Source organism: Cornus florida, unplaced genomic scaffold (assembly GCF_030987335.1).
Source record: "Cornus florida cultivar Cherokee Brave unplaced genomic scaffold, ASM3098733v1 CherokeeBrave_3.0.0_Hap2_Chr11, whole genome shotgun sequence".
Taxonomy (NCBI): domain Eukaryota; kingdom Viridiplantae; phylum Streptophyta; class Magnoliopsida; order Cornales; family Cornaceae; genus Cornus; species Cornus florida.
In genome coordinates this window covers 67,971,893-67,996,096 of record NW_026775581.1, presented here as the reverse complement: position 1 = coordinate 67,996,096, position 24,204 = coordinate 67,971,893, and the positions used below count along the sequence as shown (strand labels likewise).

Below are 24,204 nucleotides of genomic sequence, written 5' to 3'. Positions count from 1 at the left end.
TAGAGATGTGCATTTTGATGGTCCAACTCTGCCACAGAGCCTACTAATGGAAGTAGAGAGGCATTGGAATAAGCTGAAACTCCTTTATATTCTGATCGCATGAAGTATACAATTATGTCGGCAACAATTGCTTTATATAAGCACAAAGTTGCTTATAATCTATTTGACACTGGTTATGATTAGCTTCTTAACCTTATTCGTGATATGCTTCTGCCAGATAACAAACTTCCTAAGGGGATGTATGCAACAAAGAAGCCATTGAAGACATTTGCTTTGAGGAAAAAATACATGAGTGCATCAATGATTGTTGTTTGTTTAGAAAAGAAAATGATGATACATAGGGGCGGAGCGAGGAATTTATTTGGGCGGGGGAGGGGGCATATTTAGCATCATAAATATTTTCCAACTAACATTGAGACAACTAGCGGAAAAATATTTTCACTAATTTGCCAACGAAAACACAAAACAGAAAATGATTGCCTAACATGCCCTATGTGTATAAAATTCTAGTAATAAATTTAAAGAATAAATGAATTAAAAATGAATAAGAAGAGAGAAAAGAAGGTTATTGCATATAAATCATCTATTAGTGCAAGAAAAAGAGAACTTTTAAGAAGAAAAAAAAAAAGAAGGGAAAAAAATATGAGAGAACTTTGAAGGGTAAAAGGTTAGGTTTTGATTGAAGAAAGGAAATGCAATTTTTTTTTCCTGTGTTTTTAGTGAAGAGCTTAAAAAGGAATTTGAATATGAATAAGAGTAAGAAGGAAAATAAATAAAGAATTAAAGATCAAGGATATGAATGCATACCCAATGTGTGGTGCTTCAAGGTGGAAAATGAGCAAAGAGTCTAATAAGGTTCAAGTAGGGGTTCCGGCTAAGGTGATGTGATTCTTTCCAATAGTACCAAGATTTAGACAATTATTTCAATCAAACGAAAAGGCTGAATGAATTTTGTGGCATTCAACTAATAAAAGTTCAGATAAAAAGATGTGACATCCAATTGATTCACTTGCATGGGATATGATAAATAGAAAGTGGCCGTGTTTTGCATCAGATCCTGGAAATTTGAGGCTTGGCCTTGCGGCTGATAGATTCAATCCATTCGGTGACTTTAACAATAAATGCAGTTGTTGGCCGGTGACTTTAGTTTTATATAATTTTGATCCATTGCTTTGCATGTATAAAGAGAATACGATGTTGACATTGTTGATCTTAGTACCAAAGGAATATGGGAATGACATTGATGTATTCTTTGGAGCCATCGGTGAAAGATTTAGAGGAGGAGTTAAAGGAAAAATGTGTTAAGCTCTATGATTCATTGGTGGGGCGGTGGCAGCAAACTATTTCAGTAGAGATATGCATTCCACTATTGAAATAGAAAAGAACATAATTTTGGGAGTGCTGTTACGATGTTGGTATGAAGGGGATAGTTTTATTGTTTTTACCAAGAATTTAAGTACAACAAGTTGCCTTATACGAGGGCATGGAAGAATATGATAGCAACCACTGCAACTAATGGTTTAGTTACAGTTTTAGGAAACCGTAACGTGTTTCCGTTTCAATTTCCTTCACTCATTTCTGATGACGGCTGCCATTTTATTGTCCAGTTCATGTTGATGGATTATAACACAGAATTATAAACAGACAAGCACACAATGGAACAGGCTCCATTTATGTGGTACATCCAAACACACCCTTAAAACTAACTAAAACAAATGATATTTCTTCATTATATTAGGGACATGATGGCATATGAACTACAAGTTAATATGACACTAGGAAAAAGAGTCAATTTCTTAACCACACTAAGTTTGGATGATGCTTTTATGCTCGAACTCCAATTATGAATGCCTTTTAATACCCTTTCACTTTTTTTTTTTTTTTTGGCCAGAATAGAAAAGTATTACTAGATTTTATGTGCAACTAAAAGTAGAATGATAATGTTCACACGTCAGGCAATTCTGACCATGGAAAGGTTCAATTGTAGATTCAATGATTGGAGCTTACCTTGCTAAAAATGTGTCGGGCAAGCATTCACTGCAAACTTAAATTTCTTAGATAATGATTAACTTCTGTATTTGTTTTTTGTTGGAGAATATTATTATAGAAACCTTAAATTACTCCACAGAATATTGCTCTGAGAATATTGTGGGAGTGATTTTAGTGTATGATAAAATATGATTAGAGTGATTTATGGGATTGATTTTATGAATCCTCCATTAATGTATTTTCCATATTTATCACTTTGTTCTTTCACCTATAAATAGAGGTGCTCAGTGTAAACAATCTCAAGAGAGAATATAACAAAAGTGATGTGGCCCTTTGGGCTTTGTTTTGTTGTGGTCTTCATGTTTAATTTCTCTCTTCACCTTTTATATGTTTCAACATGGTATCAGAGCAGGTTTATCATACCATACTCTATACTCTATTCGTCTCCGATCTACGAATTAACTCGTCTCAGATCTACGGATCAACTCGTCTCGGATATTCGGATCACTCGTCTCGGATTTTCAGATTAACTTGTCTCGGATCTTTGCAGCTCGTTTCGGACTCTCAACAACTTTGTACTTAGTTTCAAGTTGGACACTTGCGTTAAAATCTCTATGTACCAACTTGAGGGAGGATGTTGGAGAATATTATTATAGGAACCTTAAATTACTTCACATAATATTGTTCTGAGAATATTGTGGGAGTGATTTTAGTCTATTATAAAGTATGATTGGAGTGATTTATGGTTCCTATAATAAGATTCTCCAACATCCTCCCTCGAGTTGGTACACGGAGATTTTAACGGAGATTTTAACTCAAGTGTCCAACTTGAAACTAAGTACGAAATTGTTGAGAGTCTGAAACGAGTTGCAAAGATCCGAGACGAGTTGAAAACGTATATATTATTGAGTGAGTAATACAATAATACAATGGTGTTTATATAGGAGAAGTTACGGGAGTATGTGAGTGGAGAATAAGAAAACCCTATACATGGTAATTCTATATTTGGTAATGAGGGGTAGGTGACAACGCATACAATACTAACTATACACGTGTGACAACTCATACAATACTGTACAACACTCCCCCTCAAGCTGGAGAGTAAATGTCAATAACTCCGAGCTTGCTACATATGGAATCAATAGAGTTCTTGGGAAGCGCCTTAGTGAAGATGTCTGCCAAGGTGTAACAATCTCATTCGAGTCAACTTTAGATCGAATGAAATGGCAATCTACTTCAATGTGTTTAGTCATCTCATGGTTGACTGGATTGCTAGCAATATGAATAGCTGCCTGATGGTCACAATGAAGAGGAATTGGGTACTGGACTGAAATCCCAAGTTCTTGTGAAAGAGTTTTCAACCAAGTTCACAGGCAGTGTGTGCTATAGCACGATACTCTGCTTCAGCACTGGAACGAACCACAACTGACTGTTTCTTACTCCTCCAAGTTACTAGATTTCCTCCTATGAAGGTGCAGTAACCCGTGGTGGACCATCGATCAGAAGGAGAATCGACCCAATCTGCATCTGTGTATCCCTCAATCCGAAGATGTCCAGAAGATCGATAAAGCAGACCACGTCTTGGAGCACCCTTGAGATACTTTATGATGCATACAACTGCCTCCATGTGAGGTACCCGAGGACTGGTAATGAATTGGCTCACAACACTGACTGCATAGGAGATGTTTGGACGAGTAATTGTGAGGTAAATAGGTTTCCCTACAAGTCTCCGATACATCTTTGGATCATCGAGTGGGTCACCATCATCCACCTTAAGTTTTACATTAGTCTCCATGGGTGTAGCTACAGGTTTCGAACCAAGATATCCAGTATCCTGTAAGAGATCAAGAGTATACTTCCGCTGAGAAAGACTAATGCCTTGCTTCTACCGAGCCACCTCAATTCCTAGAAAATACCGAAGTTTGCCTAAATCCTTAGTAAGAAAGCTAGAACTCAAGTGATGGATTAGAACTCGTCTCGGATCTACGAATCAACTCGTCTCGGATCTACGAATCAACTCGTCTCGTATCTTCAGATTAACTCGTCTCGGATCTTTACAACTCGTTTTGGACTCTCAACAACTTCGTACTTAGTTTCAAGTTGGACACTTGAGTTAAAATCTTTGTGTACCAACTTGAGGGAGGGTGTTGGTCCTGTTGGAGAATATTATTATAGGGACCTTAAATTACTCAACAGAATATTACTCTGAGAATATTATGGGAGTGATTTTAGTCTATGATAAAATATGATTGGAGTGACTTTTGGGATTCATTTTATGAATCCTCCATTTATGTATTTTCCTTATTTATCGCTTTGTTTTTTCACCTATAAATAGAGGTGCTCATTGTAAACAATCTCAAGAGAGAATATAACAAAAGTGATGTGGCCCTTTGGGCTTTGTTTTGTTGTGGTCTTCATGTTTAATTTCTCTCTTCACCTTTTATATGTTTCAACATTTTTAAATTTTTTTTATTATTATTTTATCACAGTGTTATCAAGAATTTTGCTCATGAAAGATATAAGAAAGTAGAAAATAACGAAGTTTTTTTTTTTGTTGCACAAATGAAAATAACATTGTTCACACCTTCTTAATATTTGTTGCAGCCTTTGCCTTCAGCTTTTGCTGTACATTATCCGCACAGGGCTAATGATGAAAATTTTCCTCGTCAAATGTCTGTTGGTCCTTCGACTTCAACTGTTCAAGTTGTGGATGTAATCCAGTTATACTCTGCTCTACAACAATGAACACAACCCACAACCAATTTTTAATTCAGTGGTCTCTATTGTCACTTCAACATGGCCAGCACATAAAATTGTGAGAAAGAGATACAGAGATGACATAGACATGGAGAACAAGCCAGCCAAGAAGTCCAGAATTAAGAATTGTAGGCCAAAAGTTTTAGATGAAGGAAAACCAGCAATACTCCAAATCCTTGGAGTCCAGAACTCGTTAATTGTACTCATGCTTTTTCCAAGAAGATACGATGCCAGAAGGGGAAGGACATAAGGAAGGATAACTTTAACATCTCAGACAAGCCCTCAGAGGGTGTCATAGAACAAGCAGTTGGTCCAAAACAAGAACTTGCTCCAATATCATGCAGGCGAGTGTTGAACTTCGATTTGGAAAATGAGGCAAGAGTTTTAGAATCTCAACACTCTGACATATTCACCAAAATTAACAAAAAATCAGCTACAAATTCAACTCATGAGTCCAACAAAGGCAAGAACATAACATAGAAACGACAGATAAATAATCGTATTGGCTGCCGATTCAATTCCTTGCAAGTATATCAGAGGATGTGCAAGAAAACAAGGACGAACAGGCAAAAATCTACCATGTTCAAAACTTTGTGGTCTGTGAAAGGCGCAGAAGATAATGCCGACTATAATCCCCGGATGGAAAAAGGTTCAGGAAACGCATTCACCCACAGAAGCACAAATCATGGCATTGTCTACGTGTAAACGATTACATCATCTCCATATCATAATAGCACTAATAGTTATTGCCATTGTGCATTTGTTGCAGGTTCACAGAATTTTTCTCCAAGAGGAGTGGTTGATGCTGTTACCAAGAGAGGGGAATGTCTAGAGATCAGCAATGGAGGCAACCAACCCATGGTGCTTGAACAAAATGAAAATACTTCTTGCGGGAGGGAACACTAGAAACCTATATGTTGCTATTTGATTCTAACAAGAAACAATACTCAAAATATGTCAGACAAGCATTCCAGGTAAACTTAAATTTCTTAGATAGTGATTCATAGCTGTTGTTGTTGTTGTGTTTTATTTTATTTTTAATCAGTGTTATCTAGAAATTTGCTGATGAAAGATATAAGAAAGTGCAAAAGAACAATGTTCACTCCTTAAAATTTGTTACAGCGCTGCCTTCATGTCTCTTACTGCACAATATCCGCGCACAGCCGATGAAGAAAATTTTCCTCATCAAAAGTCTGTTGCAGGGCCGGCCCTGGCCCAAGGCTGTTGCCTAGGGCCTCAACATTTAGAGGGCCTCAAAATTTTCGGGCCCATTAGTGATACGTTTTAAAAAAAATAAAATAAAATAAAAACTTAGGCCCCTTACCCTGAGTGATAGTCCCAAATAAAAAGAAAAAAAACTTAGGCCCCTTTCCATAAGTGATAGGCCCAAAAAAAAAAAAAACTTAGGGCCCTTCGATTATACGAATTCATAGCCCATTTAAAATTAGGGCCCTTAAAAACTTGGTGATTAAATTCGAAATTGAATATGACTTTTTACTATTTTATGTGTATGTTAGTGTGTATTTCAATAATTAAAGGGTCTCAAATTTAAGTTCGCCTAGGGCCTCTCAAGATTTTGTCAATCTCAGGGCCGGTCCTGGTCTGTTGGTCCTCCAATTGTTCAAGTTGTGGATGTAATTCAATTATGCTCTGTTCCAGCATCAGCAACAAACTTCACAACAGAAAAATCTTTATTTTTATTTTATTATTATTATTATTATTTTTTTCCCTAGTTGGGACTCACACACACTGCCTCCACTGAGGTTCGAACCCCTGACCTCCCTTTGGGAAGTAGGAGCTGTATACCGCTAGGCCACAGGCCTGTTGGTACAACAGAAAAATCAACAAGCCATGTCTCATCAAAAGTTGTTTCTATGTTATGTTATTGCCTTCGTTGGACTCAAGAGTTGAATTTGTAGTGGATTTTTTGTTAATTTTGGTGAAGATGTCAAAGTGTTGAGATTCTAAAACTCTTGCCTCATTTTCAAAATTGAAGTTCAACACTCGTCTGCATGTTATTGGAGCAGGTTCTTGTTTTGAACCAATTGCTTATTCTATGACACCCTCTGAGGCCTTTTTTGAGGTGTTAAGGTTATCCTTCCCCTTCCGGCATCGTATCTTCTTGGAAAAAGTACGAGTAGGATTAACAAGTTCTGGAGTCCAAGGTTTTGGAGTATTGTTAGTTTTCCCTTCATCTAAAACTTTTGGCCTATGATTCTTGACTTCTTGGCTGGCTTGTTCTCCATGTCTATGTCATCTCTGTATTTCTTTCTCACAATTTTATGTCCTGACCATATTGAAGTGACAATAGAGACCACTGGTTTAGTACTTGGTTGTGAGTTGTTTTCATTGTTGTAGAGCAGAGTATAACTGGATTATTATATCTACAACTTAAACAATTGAATGACCATCAGACATTTGACGAGGAGACTCTTCTGTTAATCAACTCAGAGTTGGGGGAGAATATGGATCATCTAGAATGACAACAACCAACCTTGATGTGTGTTCAGGTTATCCATCAGCAAAGTCAAGTGATTCACTGTGCTGTTACTATCAGAAGCTCATCTCTATCATTTAATGCATCTTTTGTTTGTGGAGCAAATGACGCCACACAGAGAAGATTACTTTGGCGTGACATTTTCAACTTGGCATCTCTATTCACCACTTTTGGCGATCTTTGGCCTTGTAGAAAATACGTGGAAGGTATTTTTCCTTGTAAGACCAAAATTATGCCTCTATTTGATTTTTTGGTTTAATGTGTTCTCTTTTGCTAGACTCTTTTCCAATCTTTGTAATTTTTGGGTGTTATTCTTTAGATGTTCGTGTTTAAGTTGCATTATCAATTAGTTGGGTTCCATCCTTTTTAATTGATCTTGGTAACTTCTGTCACCTCTATCCTAGTAGTTTGGTATTATAGATTTATAAAGTGTTGATGTCAAGCTGAGAGTCAATAAATAATCTCAAACCTTGATGTATCACACTCAGATCCATATGCCAACCCCTAGTGGTTTTTATTTGATTCAATAATAATTGAACACACAACCTTCACTCCCCCTTTTGGATGCAAGACCAGTTCTTTACCACTATATGACCATTATCACATGTTCTTCATATCTATTATCCCTAAGGCGAAACGATTATTCGAGGCCAAACGCACGTCAAAGAGACATTTTTAAGTAGTGATATATGGATGCCAAAAGAAGAAATAAGAACCACTTATTTCTTTGTAAATTCTTAAATTTAAAGATGAAACATTCACAAAATTTAAGTTTGCTCTAGAGTCGTGCAGATTTTAAACTTGTTTAATTGATTGACAAAACAAACTTTATCACTTCAATTAAATGATCAGTTGTGTATTGTGATCATTGGGAAAAATACATATGAAAACTTTGGCCCCTGTTCAATGAGTTAATTAAATGCATGATACTGACTCGCACAATGTACAATCTCTAGCTTACATATGTGCACATAAATATTTCTTGAATTGGATGAAAGATGCATTTAAGAGTTGAAATGTCAACAAATCAATTAATTAAAAGCTAATCAGACAATACATCAACCATTCAATAATATACACAAGCATTTATTACATGATTCCAGTAGATGACTTTAGATATGTTAGATGCATTGAATGGTAGCTTTCACGTCTCAAACTCTTCAGACTCTGTACCAGAAACTGGTTTATACAAGTATTACCATCTGTTTTTGTACGCCCTAAGCTCTAATACAGCCTAGAAACTCAATATTTTTTTTTATACAGATATGAATGAATATGTATATGATGTATATCATATGTATATGTTTAGCACAACCAACTAATTAAATAATACTTGAAAGTTTAGATATTACATGCAGTTTTTGATTGCCCTCAGCTTCAAAAATAGTTCTGAAATTTAAGAATTGTAGGTCATTTAGTACCAGCGGTGCATCACATTGAAAAGTCAAAAAACATAGCTTACATGGCATCCAAGCATAGCCCACGTTGGCACCCACATGGCCCTTTGAAAAGTCAAAAAAAAATCCGTCATGCCATGTCATCAAACCTCAAAAATATTACTCTCGGGTCCAAGGAAAACTCTGACGTCATGCCAGGTTATCAAATTGGTGAGGGTGCAACCCTCAAGTCCAAATAAAACCCTGGCACCATGTCAGGTCATCAAACCTCGACTAAATAAGATAGGTCATCAAACCTCGACTAAATAAGACCCTGACATCATGCCACGTCACCAAACCTCAAGGGTGCCCTTGAATCTAAACACCTTGGCAACATGCCAGGTTATCAAACCTCGAGGTTGCCCTAACCTTGAGCCAAAGTTATTCAATACGAAACAAGATATGGGTAGGGCTTTCTTGTACATTTACGACTAGCATTTGGGACACTTAGAAGGATTTTTGGATTGGTGGATGAGAAGTTAGAAAATGCAACTCGATGTAATAGGCCTAGCCAAAGGGATGATGAACATGTGCTGTAACAAAGACCCTTACAATCACCATTAATGTTCTGTTAAAAGTTATTAAGGTTTCAACCACTACCACTGCTGCCCAGCCGAATGCATTTAAAACTTAACACGCCATGCCACCTCGGGCATGGCAGAAATCATTACCTATGACCCTAGATACCAAGCATGGACCAGGTCCCCTTGAGGACCTCTGGGTATTACCTAGGAAACCTATGACCAAAAATACTAGTTCCAAGGCAAACATCAAGTGCAGAACCAACAAAGACCTGTTGTAGTGACAAACATTTCACCTTCACCAGAAGCCCCATTGGCTAGTCTACTTCTCCTCAATCTAGATCATCTCTTTGGATCCCTCACATTTGTGTTTGATATCTCCCTCTTTTACAGTTATGTAGCCCTCTAGTATAGAACCTCTACAAGAATTAAAAAAAGAAAAGAAAAAGGGTAACTCCTTTAATATATATATATATATATATGCATAAATGAAGACTTTCTAATGTAATATTCTTAAATATGACCAATGAACCATTAGGCCAATGGTATAACCTCCCAATCCTCAAAGAGGATGGGCAGGGTTCAAGTCCCAGCGTGTAGTCAATGTGCGAGTGAGTACTTACCGGATCTATATATTCTTAAATGTGAACAAATTTATATCTAAAACCACTGTATATCATGGTTACATTTAGTGCACAGTCACAATCTAATCTTGATCCAATGACTGAAGTTGCCAATTAATAATTCATGAGCTCACGTGAGAGAACCCTTCATTGTAGCATGCCCCTTTTACGCATCAAAATAAGAAATTAACCGGAAACTTATAGAATCTTCAATCATTACTGCAATAATAATTGCCACCTCACACTCGAGCTCTCACACACACCCTCCCTCTCTCAAGGTTGTCTATAAAAGGGTAAGTTGGCACTGTGTTTTGCTCAAGAAATCTTGTAGAGATCTAGGAGAAGAAAAGAAGATGAGTGGAACTACTTGCTCAAACCCTGCGTACACTATGCCGGCCGGTTTAGGGCACCAAAACACCGGCAGGAGCGAGGTGAAACAGTACTGTTCCTTCCAGATGCCACTGCACTATCCAAGGTACAAGAAAGCTGACTACGAGACCATGCCAGAGTGGAAAATTGATCGCCTCCTAACAGAGTACGGGCTGCCCATCGTTGGAGATGAAAACCAGAAGAGGAAGTTTGTTATGGGAGCTTTCCTTTGGCCTTCCCAGAATGAATGAATAAGAAATAATCCACACGCCCATATATATATATATGTTACATGCATGCTTTGTTCATATATATATATATGTTACGATTATGATGTAAAATAAGTGCTAGCATATGGTTGGTACGTATAGTGTTGGCCGATGTTGCTTTAGTATCTCTGTACGCATGGTTTTATTTGATGATGTCCATTCCTATATATGTACTGTACATTGTATGCACCAGAAAATCTAATAAGATATATAATATAGCTATATTAACTTTGTTTTGTGTGTTTACTTATTTTTGTTGACATATATATAGAGAAAAATTTAGCTGCTTTCGAAAGTTTCATCCATGAAATTGTTAGATTAACAATTGTCCCAAAAGTGCAATCTTGCACTCCAAATTGGAAACAAAAATAAAGATGAAGACAATTTTTTTTTTTGGTAAGGTCAATTTTTGTGCTGAATGTATAAAATTTACGTACAATTTTCTTTACCTTTAAAAAAATTGTATAAAATGTACAAAGCAGGCCAAAAATCACTAGTAGTCTGAACTCTCTAGAATACTTAAGCTTGGTATTGAGTAATTTCAATTTCTCTAGGACCAAACGGAGCTTGGAGTGAGGAGTGTTAAGCTATTCTTGAAGCCTCTAGATGACACAAGTTTGAGGACTTCATGAGCATCCATATTGATAAACTTTCCAGCTTATAAGAGAAGTCCAGGGCTGACAGGAGAAAGGGCAATAAAACAGAATAAAGATGAAGACTTGAACCCAAGACTTCAACACCATACTCAATTCAACACTTAATTCTGAATGGATTAAGCGCTTATCCAAGTAAGTGTATTTGATAACGCAATTTGAATATTATTCAAAACAGTAAGGGTCATTTAAAATGGGGTAAAATTTTCCGTTTGGATTGAAGAATTTGGAGGGATGGTGAGGGAAAAGAAAAGGAAATGATAGTGTAGATTTTGTTTGGAATGTTTAAAATGAGATAAAGGAAAAGATTGGGCAGGATATCAGATCAAAGAAAGGATTGGGAGGGATAAGGAGGGATATCATATCCTATCCTCCCAAAAATGAGAATATTGGGAAGGAAATGATAGTGGGTTAAGTTGTATTTTATAGTTTCGAAACCGCCCTTAACAATTAGAAGGTGGAACTTGTTATTCCACACATGTTCCATCTAATTATAAGGGTATGATAGTAATTTGGTTGTTATAATTTATTTTCTTTTCTCCCCTCTATCTTATTCAAACAAGAATATTACCATTTTCTTTCTTTTCTCTCCTCTCTTATCTATCCAAATATAAATAGAGATTTTTGCTGTCATTTCCTTTCTTTTCTTTTCTCTCATATGTATCCAAACGGAGCCCGTGACACAGAAACATTACTTATACTAAATGGATATTTATCTCATAAGCATATTTATCTTTCAACTGATCAATTAAATTTTAGAAAGTTTTCTTCTTTCCATTGTTCACCTAAGGATCACCATGGCCTGTTGGACTATAGGACCCTTATGGACTTTAGGTTTTCTTAAATTGAGAACCATATAGTATATAACTTACTGTGTCATTAAATTCTACTACAATGAACCATGTAGGGAAAATTTGGAAATAGGAACCAGTAACAACCTCAATATTTGGAGGTAAGGTTGCGGATATCTAACCTTTCCAGACCTTGCAATGGCGGGAACCTCGTGTAGTACCGCTGCGAATATATACCTGAGCCTTCCCATTTAGAAATATTGGAAGCTATTGTATTTTCCATATCTAAGAGTATTGTAGCCTATCATGTCAGAGTCCTTATTTGGTTCTCTTTTACATCAGTTTGATTGCTCCACTAGCTAGGGTGATAAATGTGGATGAAGGTATACACGCACATCAGAATTTAATATATACATATTATCATGAACATGAAGATAAGTCCTATGCAATTGCCATCATGCAATGGGTATTATCTTTAGTTTGTTTGCTAGTATTTGGTAGGTTTCCATTAAATATGACAATTACATGTGACCTCTTATCCAGGGCATGAACATTGTGAGATACAAAATTGAATTGCATTATGTATGCATGCATATATATATATATATATGTACATTTATAGGAGAGCCTTAATTAAACATCCTTATAAGTGCAGAGAATCGAGACTCCATGACATGACATGTAAAGTTCTCAGCATATGCATGCGCAATGTATAGTCCTGATTTAATTGAGATGATATAATTGACATGGTTTGGTTGCAACTTGCCAATAGGTTTCATTAATTGTTGAGACAAAATTATGTGTTGAAGAAAGTGATTGTTCAGTCTTGTGATTGGAACTGATCTTGTAGAAATGCTCATTTTGCTGGTGATGCACAACTACCCAATTCTTTCTTATCAACAATATCAACTAGATAATTATTTTTGGGAGTTGAACAACAGTTATATTTCATTTTTCAATTATTTATGTCAAAGTGAATCAATTGTCAATTTTTATAAAAATAAATAATTAAATAAGGGTATTATATATAGAAATGAGAGAAAAATGAGTAAAGGGTAGTTTAAGTAGTGTAAGAGGACAGTATGGGGTACTAAAGGGTCATTTTTAGTCACATGATAGGCACGTGCCACTTTAGGAGGGCATAATGTCTTATTTGCACACTTTTTGGAGGGCATAATGTCTTATTTGCACACTTTTCATAATACCGGGGTGGTTTTTGAATGCTATGGGTGTTATTTGCACACTATTAAAATTATGAACGTATATTTTTGCTCTTCACCCTATTGTACGGTTTATGATACAAAATGCGTGATTTCTCAATTCAATTTTGCTCTTGAAAATGAACCCAAATGTCCAATTTGGAAGGCAAGAAGTGCACTAGTTTTGAACGTCAAAGTCTTAGCTTGAGTAGTATGTCCTCCACCTTTTCAAAAGAAAGGTTGAGGTACTAAGCTCCCGTAGATAAATGTCTACGAGTAAAAAAGGACTGATTTATGTCCTCTACCTTTTCAAAAGAAAGGTTGAGGTACTAAGCTCCCGTAGATAAATGTCTTCGAGTAAAAAAGGACTGATTTATGTCCTCTACCTTTTCAAAAGAAAGGTTGAGGTACTAAGCTCCAGTAGATAAATGTCTACGAGTTAAAAATGACTAAATCAGTATACGAGCCTTTCGTCATTACAGACTTTTACATGATTATTGTGGACCTCCACACGGAGAGATTATTTTGAACTTGGGACATACAGGATGTAATCGACCCACATCATTCCCTTCACCTTAATATATATATATATATATATATATATATATATATATTACATTTCTTTTCTTCAATCAAATTCTTTTTTATTATTATTATTATTTTTAAATGTTATTTTGACCATATATACTTAAAAATAATCTTTAAAGAGTAATCCTATCCATTATATATATATTGAATTTGCTGTGATTTTCAAAAAAGAAACAAAATGTATAGTATCATCTGGGTTGAATTATGTGGCCATAATCAAATCAACGTGGCCAAAATTGATTGTGAATCAATATTGAATATTAAAAAAAAAAAAAAAAAAACTAACACAATCACCACACCATCCGTTTATACTTTCACTATATCATCATAAATCTATTTAATTAATTTTTATTTTATTTTATCAAATACATTTCGCCAATCTGAAATAAAAATTTGGCTTCGTATTTTAACAAACTCCATTGTCTATTTTCTGAATGGATTAAGCGTTTATCTAAGTAAGTGTATTTGAAAACGCAATTTGAATATTACTTCGTAAGTCTCACTTAAAATGGAATAAAATTTTCTGTTTGGATTAAGGAATTTGGAGGGATTGTGAGGGAAAAGAAATGAAAGTTTCATCTGTTCTTAATTTCAGGATAAGTATTAAAATATTTTAAAGCTAGTTTTTATTTTTATTTTTAATGTAATGTAAAAATAAGTAAATATAACTCAAAACATTTTAATAGAAATAACATAGTAAACAATTAATAAGTTGTGCTTCAGTGATTTAACATTCATAATAGGGGCACCTCTTGTGAATTCTTTGAATAATTGTCCGGTGCATGTAAGAGAGAGAATAACTTGTAATCGGTGATGGATTATTGAGTACTTTAAAAAGATTTACATCACCGTAATCGATATAAAAAAAATAATAATGATAAAAAATATATAATAAATTTTTTCCCTACAACTTATTTTCTTTATCATTAACTTCTCCTTATTTGTTGCTTATTGATGGAATCAAAGATATCCTGTATTGATATTTGTGATCATAATCATTCAGGAATGCAACCTCGAAGGGCTAACTAAAAGCCAATGTGATCACTTAAATGGGTTTGGACAACTTTTCCATTATTCAGGTTGGGCTTAAGTTGAAAATTTTGGACCAAAAATTAATTTGTTTCGGTTTCGGCTGAGGTATTATTCAACAACCGAAGGCCAACCCAAGCCCAAAGGCCAACCTTATATTAATATTAAATAAAAAAAACATGCAATCCAAGCTCAAGTATATATATTGTTAACTCACGGTTTTATGCCTTGGATTAAGCTAGACCCAACTGGAGGCCAATTAAAAAAAAAATTGGACTCGGATAATGTTATTTGAAATTCGGTGCGGGTTTGGAGCGAAAAAGAGAAACCCAAAATAAATTCGGTCTAGGCTTGGGTTCATGTGTCACGTAATACAAAGCCTAACTTTAACGCATCCTTAATATTCTAACCCGATTAACTTTGATTTGTGAAAGTAAAAATATTTGTATTGCTTGCACATTTATAGGCAGTGTACTATTTGTATTGCTTGCATATTGAGTTCAATATTTTTCTTAATTGTTATGTTGAAGTATGATACTGGAATGGTTGTCTTACACAGGTATTTTAATTAGAGATTAGTCATATAGGCAATTCGGTTTTATAACTCGAAACATTGGATTGAGTTGCAAACCCGAATTCAATTCAAATTTAAAGAATGGATTAGACTTGGGTTATATATTTTAATCCGCTTAAATTGCAGCCTTATCTTAAGCACCCCACTCATCCGAATTATGATTGTTTTCAACCAAAATACCTTATCTTTGAAAATAAGGGGATGCGTCCAACGAAAACTTTATTCAACATTCATAAAATTCAGTCTAACTACTCCAGATAGTTCTGGATTAAGCTTTTGACAGTGTAACTACTCCAGATAGTTCAACACCACCTGTTCTACATCAAACAATGAGTAACATGAAACTTTGAAAAACTGGAAGTGAATCAGCAAAAAGACCAACAGGTGACTTCATAAATAAAATTTGGTTCTTATACAAACCATAGATACAAAAGAACTGAACACCTATATTGATTGTTGACAAGCCTATCTCTACATACAATTGCACTAAGAATTAGACTAACAAAATTACATTTTCCCTGTCACAACATACAAATGCATCTGCCCTTAGTTGGTCTTGATCTGTCTTTATAAACCAGATGCTCTTCCTAATCTTTCTCTTAAAATCTTCACTCCCATGTACCTGTACAAGTCCAAATCATGATATTAAACCATTTGTGCTTATTACTCTCTCTCCTAAATTCACAGAGGCAGAACAGAAAAATAAGAACATAGACAATCTTTTATAAGGTATATCTATACATTGTATTAAGATCTTACCTTGCCCACTAGGCACCCACCATGGTAGTGCCAAATTGTGATCACAGTATCTTTGCAAAACTGCTCCAATGACCCTGTTTCATTAATGTGTTGAGCGGCATGGCCACTGATTGTCTATCAAACAGTGCGAAGTTTGTGAAGTGTTTGGAGCTCACAAGCTTCTCCACGATACGAATACCTTCAACGCAACACTGTAGATCACGCGGATGGCTAAAGAGATTAAACAGAGATGATAGGGGGAATGGGGAGAAAATTTCTATCAATTTACATAGTTTTATATAGTCCATTCTAGTTGTGTTCCTTAGAAGTCATTCTTTCAAACACATATTTTTGGTAAAATTGTCAGATTAGAGACAGTAGCCTCATAAGTACTCAGCCTATGCATTTCTTTCTAATCCATGTACATCCCTTAATGGTAACAAGAACTACTATCAAAGCACATACCCATCTTGGTAATCCCTACAGTTTGTATCCATGTCTGCTCCACAGATCGATTGGCGGGAATAAAACAGTGTTCAAGGGGTTATCAGACTCATTATCAAGCACCACTGAAATGTTCATCTTCTTGAGGTCAGCCTTAGGTCCAATGCCACTGAGTAGCAGCAGCTGAGGGCTTCCAATTGCTCCACACGACACTATTATCTCACTGCTCGGCCTCTTTGCAAGAAATAATCAATGTTGTTTCCCATTTTCATCCATGAAGATCACTCCAACGGCCACGGGTTTCTTCCCTGTATTGGACATTATAAACTGATTACTGCCCGTTAACAAGTACGTACACTTTCTATAGTTAGTTGTCAATCTTTCTGGTTCATTTACGACTTTTGGGACTAAAATCCTATATTGAATCTGAGTAACTAACAAACCTGTTACATTGAATATGATCTTTTGTGCTGTAGCATGAATCAAAACATGACGGTTCTCAGAATTTGCGGAAGCAAGTAGCTCTGCATCTGTGTGACGGCGGCCAAACTTGTCAAAAATGGTTCCACCAACCTTGGGTCCACTTATGTGATCATAGGTGAATCCATTGAAGGGTAAGACCCCAACTTCCAAAAGACTGTCCCTCACCGCTCTCTGCAATGGCCCAAGCTTCGGCCGGTAAACAATTTGCTTCTCAATCCATGGGTCCGACTCATTCACCAATTTAGCATCCCAACCTGCAATTTTGACATAAAGTATTTAGTCACAGAATTCTATTAGGAGGTGTTTGGTTGTTGAGAAAATGAAGGAAAAGGAAAACAAAAATATGCATTCTTATGTTTCTTCTTGTTGATTTGGTTAGAGAATTTAGTGAAGCACTTGCTAACCTCAAATAAATTTGTTGTATTAGCCTTCATTGATTGAGTGAGATTCAAACTGGAAGTTCTTTTCCTTTTCCTACATTATAACCAATTAGAGGGTCATAAGTTGCTAATGTTCAGAATTTAATTTAAGGTAGATGAGATTATCTTAAATACACCTGGTAATTGCGGAGTCATAAGTTGGAATATGACATAGTAGATGTCCAATTATTAACTTAACGTGTTCATTAATACACTTTATTATTATTTGAGATTCACAAGTGATATGTTTATTTCAGCTCGATTTATGGGTATTGTCTTCAGTTACTTGAATGGTTTGACCTAGCATTGTGTTTTGTTGCTTTGGCTGCTGAACATAATCAAATTTCCTAAATCTTGCTTAATTAAAAGATTATTTTACATATATGCTTCTGGCTTTAAGTGGAGATAACACTTAAAACCAGCAATCATCCTAACTGAATTATAAAAGGTAAAGTCTTCTATAGAGAGAGAATTCACACAGACACAACATTTTACATTTTTGCAATGTACTAATTTCTATCTTGAATTTTCTAACATAACTTAGAGTAATCTTAGTGGTAATTCAGTTCATAACTTAGTTTAGTCTTAATCTTAATTAATGGGCCTCACATATACTGGTACGGTATCCTACTTCATGTACAACTGCCACAGAACTATTCGCAGCACTCGTTGGCAATGAGTGTGAATTAATTATTCTAGTCTCATCTCATAAAAAATGATGTCTAATGTGTTTTGTTTATTCACTTGACCAAAACAAAAAGAAAAACTGTCTTGTTATTCATATTCAACAATATTTATTTGTTTTACTTTAATTGTTCAGAAACAATCTCCTAGTTTCATTTAATTAGCAAGTCATCGTAGAATTTGAATTTCAACTTCACCATTGATTACTAAATATTGTAGAACTCCAAGTCATCATAAGCTTCAACCTTTGTAGAATTTCACAGTTCAAAAGTAATTTGTTGCTGTAAGTTTTGAATTTTCACTAGGCACCATTGTATAATTTGAATTTACCTGTCTACCAGAACTTTGCAGAACACCACCAAAGTTCGCTATTAATATCCTGTTTCAGTATTATTATTACAAGATGCAAAATTCACTTGTTATTCTTATAAAATTCGTGACAGCAGTTTAGTGTTCACAATAATTTGCCCAAAGGCTGTTGAAATAGGACTTGGAAAAGTGATTCATATTACTGAACAAAATGTCAGATTTATTTTATATTATTTTTATTTTGTTTCTCTTTTGCTAGATGAAGGGATAGATAAATATAAATAAATCTTTATATATTTTACATTATTATTATAAAATATAATAAAATCAATTTAATATGGAGGGGATGTTTGACTCCCCTACATATTCTTAGTTTTCAAATTTTTTTTTTTTTTTTTTTAATTATACATTTTGAAGGGTCTGCAATCTTAAACTCCAGCACAACTATATTCTCTACATTTAAAAGTAATTGTTCTTAAAGTAATTGGCCAAGTGGTTTTACATTTGGAATCCATTTACCTTTTAATATTCATAAGAATCTTTTGAAGTTCGTGTATGAAACAATATCTAATATAAAAACAAAAACTAGGTTTAATTATATTCTACCTATTCTCATCCTACTTGTTTCGTACTCCACAAATTCATTTAATTTGAAATTTTACTTGCACGATTTATATATATCTGTTCATGTTCCATTAGGATAAGTAAGAATAATTTTGGGAGTGCAACAGTTTTCTTTTCTTTTCTTTTTTTTTTTTTTAAAAAAAAAGCTATATATTCCCAAAAGGCTAAAAACTTGTGTGGCGTACCTACCAAATTCCTTTGCAAAAATTAAAGTAGTGTGAATTACTTTAAATAATAATAATAATAATAATAATTTATTTGATATTATTTTTATTTAAAAGGCTAAACATGATATGAAAATGAAGAGGCTGTGAAAGAATAAGAAGAAGAAGTATCACCTGAGTCCGAAAAGTGTGACTTAATTAATCACAAGCACTCCATAAATGTAAAATTGTGGACCATTATTCTGCAATGGAGAAAATGCATTTTGGTTAAGTCGAAAATTGTGGACCTAATGAAGCATTTTGGTTATGAAAGATTAAAATGAGAGGCATGAGAGAAGAGTGTGTGAAGAACATGAGCTTACCTGACACAAGAATATAGAATAGTAACGGGTTCAGTCTAGCTGTCATTTATTACAACGCAGGGGATATGGGCAATCTTGGGCCAGTAGTCACCTGAGCACTGTTTTTCAAGAAGTGGACATTTCCAGATAACTAAATTTTGAAGCGTGGCAGGCAGGCCTTCCTTTGGTAAGGATCGAAGCTTAGGGCAATACCTGATATTTAGACGTTGAAGAGAGGTGAAATTTTGGAGGCCACCGCCCTTGCCCTTGCCCTTGGATGATGATGATGATATGGATTTCAGATTCGGGCAGTCTTGGATCCATAGAGATTGAAGAGAGGTGAGATTTTGGAGGCCCTTTAATGATACGGATTTCAGATTCGGCATATCCACAATGCTTAAATCGGTTAGAGTTGTAGGAAATAGACAGTACTCATCATTGTCATGATCAGGAGGAAAGGAGACCAGCTCTGGATATCCACCTTCAATGTCGAATTCTTGAAGAGAGGTGAGTCTGTGCATACTCCACTCTGACAAGGGCTTCAGTTTGCCGCAACGCCTAATAGTAAGATGAATAAGGTTGGGGGGCAAATTCCCGTTCCCATTGCCTTGATTAAAAAACTCCCCAAGACATGGACAATCACATATTTTTATGGATTCAAGTGATGCGAGGCTTTGAATCTGATCAATTGGCAACCACCTCAGATTATTGCAGCCGATAATCCAAAGCGATCTCAAGTTGGGGGTGGACAAGCAGCAGCCTCTTTCCGGAAAGGCCTCGAGACTTGGACATCCCCATATCCGTAGGGATTCAAGGTTTTGAAGAATCTGGTTGGTGGAAGGCAAGGATCTCAGATTCACGCAATTCCAGACATGAAGTGATGTGAGGTTGGGTAAGCCTCTTTCTGGGAACGACAAGGACTCCACACCATCGCAATTCTCGACATGAAGTTCTCTGACACTAGCAAAATTGTTATTATTTACGCAACCCCCAACTAACATTCCAACTTTTGGCCATTTCTCGATCCTTAATGTTTCAAGTGACGACATAATATTATTATTTATGTTAAAGTCCTCCAAATTCACGCAATCATCAACAAGAAGATCCTTGAGACCAGATATGCCTTCAGGCAGGGACTTCAATGCATTGCAATCTCTTATCTCAAGTCTTCTAAGCATGTGCGGGACACCTGCCTTCGGAAAGCACACAAGTTTCGAACACCCATTAATCTCTAAAGATGTGAGAGACGTGAGCTTATCCAGCTCATTTGGCAACTTCTCGAGATTCACACAATCTCTTACATACAATTCCTGAAGATTAATGCAAGGCAGCCCTTCATCATCTAATTCTTCTCCAAAGGAAACAAGTTGGGGGCACGACTCAACTCTCAGTCTCTGTAAACGGACAAGATTATTTTTCTGTGCAACCCCGCTGCCATTTTGCCACAAAGCCATCAGCTGGTTGCAATTTTTGAACACTAGACTTTCAAGTGCTACCAAAGACTGCACCAATGCTTCCTCCAGCTGAGACAGTCCTCTAATATCCACAACTTCCAAGCTAGTTAGTGAGGTCACACCAACTATACTTTTTAGCACCACCTCCTCACACTCTTCCAAGTATAATTTTTGAAGAGAGGGAAGCCTTAAAGGGGAAACCGTAATCAAATTGGGACAACCACGCAAACTGAGCTCACGGAGGCAAGGGAATTGACTTCGAGATTCTTCAACACCAATGGAAATAGAAAAAGACCATTCTTTCCATGCTGGCATGTCCTCAAATTTTAGCCTCTCCAGTGAGGGAAAAGGAAGTCCATCCCCCAAATTTTGCACTTCATGCATGCCTTCAATGTATAACTCTCGGAGCTTCGGTAGTTGCTGGAGTGGTGGTAAAGATCTACATTTCCTACAGCCTATAAGACTCAAGTTCACCATTTCAGAAAAGGATGGATTGCCTATCCAACTTGGGAATTCCCTGCCCCCGAAGAACTCAACTTTGAGCCTTTTCAAGTTTATGTGTGGTTGCAGCGTGTCAAGCACATCCAATTCGAGGTCTTCATCTCGAGAATCATTGAACTCACTACACCATGCCAACTCTACTTCATTAAGGCACTCCTTGTTCCTTAAATTTGCCTCATTTGCATCTCGAACATCTTTTATGTTTTGCAACTCTTCAATAGAAATACTCCCCCTTAAAAGGCTCAGATTCCCCAACTCATTCAGTCTTGCCCCATTATTTTTGCTGCCCACAACAAACTTTGGTAGTGTTTGCAAATTCTCCAGCCTACCAATACCTGAGGACATCTCTCGTAATTCCACAGTATCAACAATGTCAATGTGGCGCAGATTAATTAAATTCTCAGTGTTTGGAGGAAACATACAAAGATTTTTGCAACCACGCAATAATAATGTTTGTAAATTGTAGAGAGTACTGATTGATTCAGGTAACGATTGAATTAAAGTCTTAGATAAATTAAGATACCTGAGATGCTTCATATGGCCAATTGAGTCTGGTAACTCAGTTATGGAATAACCAGACAACGATAGCACCCTTAAGCATTGCAAATTTGGCAATAAATCAAACAAAACCTTTTTTGCTAAGTATGCCGATTCATGTGCCTGAACTGGTAATGCCAATAGAGTTCGGAGATGCTGAACTTTGCAAAGAGGCCTGAACTTTTGAAAGACTTCAAAGTATTGACGAACAAATGACAAGTGTCGAGCTCGTTTAGGAATTTCAAATTGCTCATTACCCTCCAACTTATCCAACTGAACAGATATTTTTCCAGCAACATGTATAGCTAGATCATGTAGAAGGTCATGCATCACAAACAATGATTTACTACTACCAGATTGTTGAAAAAATGACCTTGATAAAAGATCATCAAAACACTTATTGCCAAAATTCTCTATTCGATCCTTTTCTTTTGATTGCTGCAAAAGGCCTATCCCCATCCACAATAGAACTAGCTCAGCTTTGTCAAATTCATAGTCTTTTGGAAATGTTGCACAGTAGGCAAAGCATTGCTTCAAATGAGATGGGAGATGATGATAGCTCAATTGAAGGGCTGGAAGAATACCACCACTTTGTTCGGGTAAATTCCATATCTTGCTATTCAATATGTCTACCCACTCACTACTTTGGCGTTTATTCCGGAAGAGGCCTGCTAGTGTCTTTACAGCCAAGGGCAAGCCTTTACATTTACTCACTATTTCCATACCAATTCCTTTTAGACTTGGATCTGCATCAAAGTTTTCTTTCTCGAGTGCATGATGGGCAAATAAAGATAGACATTCATCATTGGACAAACCTTTTAGTTGGTAAGCCTGAGACAGAGTCATGGTTGATGCAACGCTTTCATGGCGAGTTGTGACAATAATTTTGCTCCCAGGTGCCCCAACCTTAAAAGGAAGTTTTAGGAGCTGCCAGTCTTCATACTTGTCGCTCCAAACATCATCCAAAACAAGAAGAAACTTCTTCCCTGACAAGTTCTCCTTCAGTTTCTGTTGAAGCATATTCAGAGACACGGAATCGTGACTTCCTGAAGTGACTTCCTGAAGAATTGCCTTTGTCACTCTATGAACATATGCATGAAAATCATCAGAAACACAAACCCATGCCTTGAGATCAAAACGACCCTCTACACGTTCATCATTGTAGACCAGCTGAGCGAGAGTAGTCTTACCAATGCCTCCCATGCCCACAATGGGAATGACAGAGAAATTGTCAGCACTAATTTCATCCTTCAACAACTCCGCAACGATAGCCTCTTGATCTTGTTCTCTGCCACAAACTTCAGAGTTGTAGACGAAAGAAGTCGTTTCCCGTCCTCCTCTTGTTGTCTTGAACCCAATCACTTCAGCATTCTCTTTCAAATTCAGGATACTCTTTTGTTTTTCAATATCTTCTAATCTTTTAGTGATGTCCTCTATCTTGGACTTCATATCTTTTTTGGACTTCATATTATGATAACGCTTGAGAGGGTTGAGTTGTCGTACCTTACTAGTAGTACTGGTGCTAGCATGAGATTGTGGCTTGATCAGCTCTCGTCCCAAAGTTTGAGTAGCCAAGTCGTCCAGCAAATCATCCAAATCGTAAGCCAAGTCCGTGAGCTCGTCCATCCACAATTTGACAACAGCATCATTTTCCAATTGCTTGTCCTCTGCGTTAGCCAGAACAGCACGAATAGCTGGCAACATTTTCTCCAACTTCTTCAACTGAGCATCGATTCCCTCACGACGGGCATAGTTTGACACCGCCGGAGAGACCAACTTGTCAAGCAGCGCCTGAATGATCGGCTCCAGAAAGATCCCTGCAACCTCCATCGATTAGGAAGAAAAGAGATGGATATGTTTGTGAAAGATTGAGCACCTAATCAGATTCAAACCAAGAGCAAGAGCAATAGCAAGAGCAAGAGGGGGTTGGTTGACTGGAAGCTTCAAAAGTCTTTGGACATTAGTTTACCAAAGGGTAGTGGAGCTGTTGGAATTTACTACCGTGGGCCATAATACCACTGAAGTAGCAGAAAATAATTCGTGGCACTTGAAAAAAAGTAGTTGATCTAAAAATCAGACAACCAAAGCATCATTCAATTTGGAATCTTTTGTCTCAATCCACTCATTTTTTTAGTCTGTCTTATCTTGTATATGTGCTTTATTTTCCAATATACAATATAAACTTTCTTATTGTCAAATTAAACAAAACAA

At 36.2% G+C, this 24,204-nt stretch overlaps 2 protein-coding genes and 1 long non-coding RNA gene across 4 annotated transcripts; 1 reads left to right on the top strand and 2 right to left on the bottom strand.

Annotated features, from left to right (window-relative positions):
- Positions 1–3,346: 3,346 nt before the first annotated feature.
- LOC132281231 (uncharacterized mitochondrial protein AtMg00810-like) lies at positions 3,347–3,784 on the bottom strand. Its single transcript, XM_059782953.1, has one exon. The coding sequence runs from the start codon at positions 3,782–3,784 to the stop codon at positions 3,347–3,349; it is 438 nt and encodes a 145-aa protein (XP_059638936.1).
- Positions 3,785–4,379: 595 nt separating this feature from the next.
- Positions 4,380–7,713, top strand: LOC132286938 (uncharacterized). Its single transcript, XR_009472895.1, has 3 exons — positions 4,380–5,395; positions 5,516–5,720; positions 7,257–7,713. It is a non-coding gene; the product is annotated as an uncharacterized LOC132286938 (long non-coding RNA).
- Positions 7,714–15,656: 7,943 nt separating this feature from the next.
- LOC132280747 (putative disease resistance RPP13-like protein 1) lies at positions 15,657–23,969 on the bottom strand. 2 transcript variants are annotated; one of them, XM_059782473.1, is made up of 7 exons: positions 19,523–23,969; positions 19,335–19,402; positions 17,365–17,434; positions 16,921–17,214; positions 16,499–16,785; positions 16,055–16,245; positions 15,657–15,917 (listed from the first exon to the last, which is right to left on the bottom strand). In XM_059782473.1, exon 1 carries the CDS (start codon positions 23,821–23,823, stop codon positions 19,558–19,560), a length of 4,266 nt encoding a protein of 1,421 aa, XP_059638456.1. In that variant the 5' UTR covers positions 23,824–23,969; the 3' UTR covers positions 15,657–15,917; positions 16,055–16,245; positions 16,499–16,785; positions 16,921–17,214; positions 17,365–17,434; positions 19,335–19,402; positions 19,523–19,557. The 2 variants fall into 2 exon arrangements, with proteins under 2 accessions (XP_059638456.1, XP_059638455.1); XM_059782472.1 differs by lacking the exon at positions 17,365–17,434.
- Between the last annotated feature and the right edge of the window lie 235 nt (positions 23,970–24,204).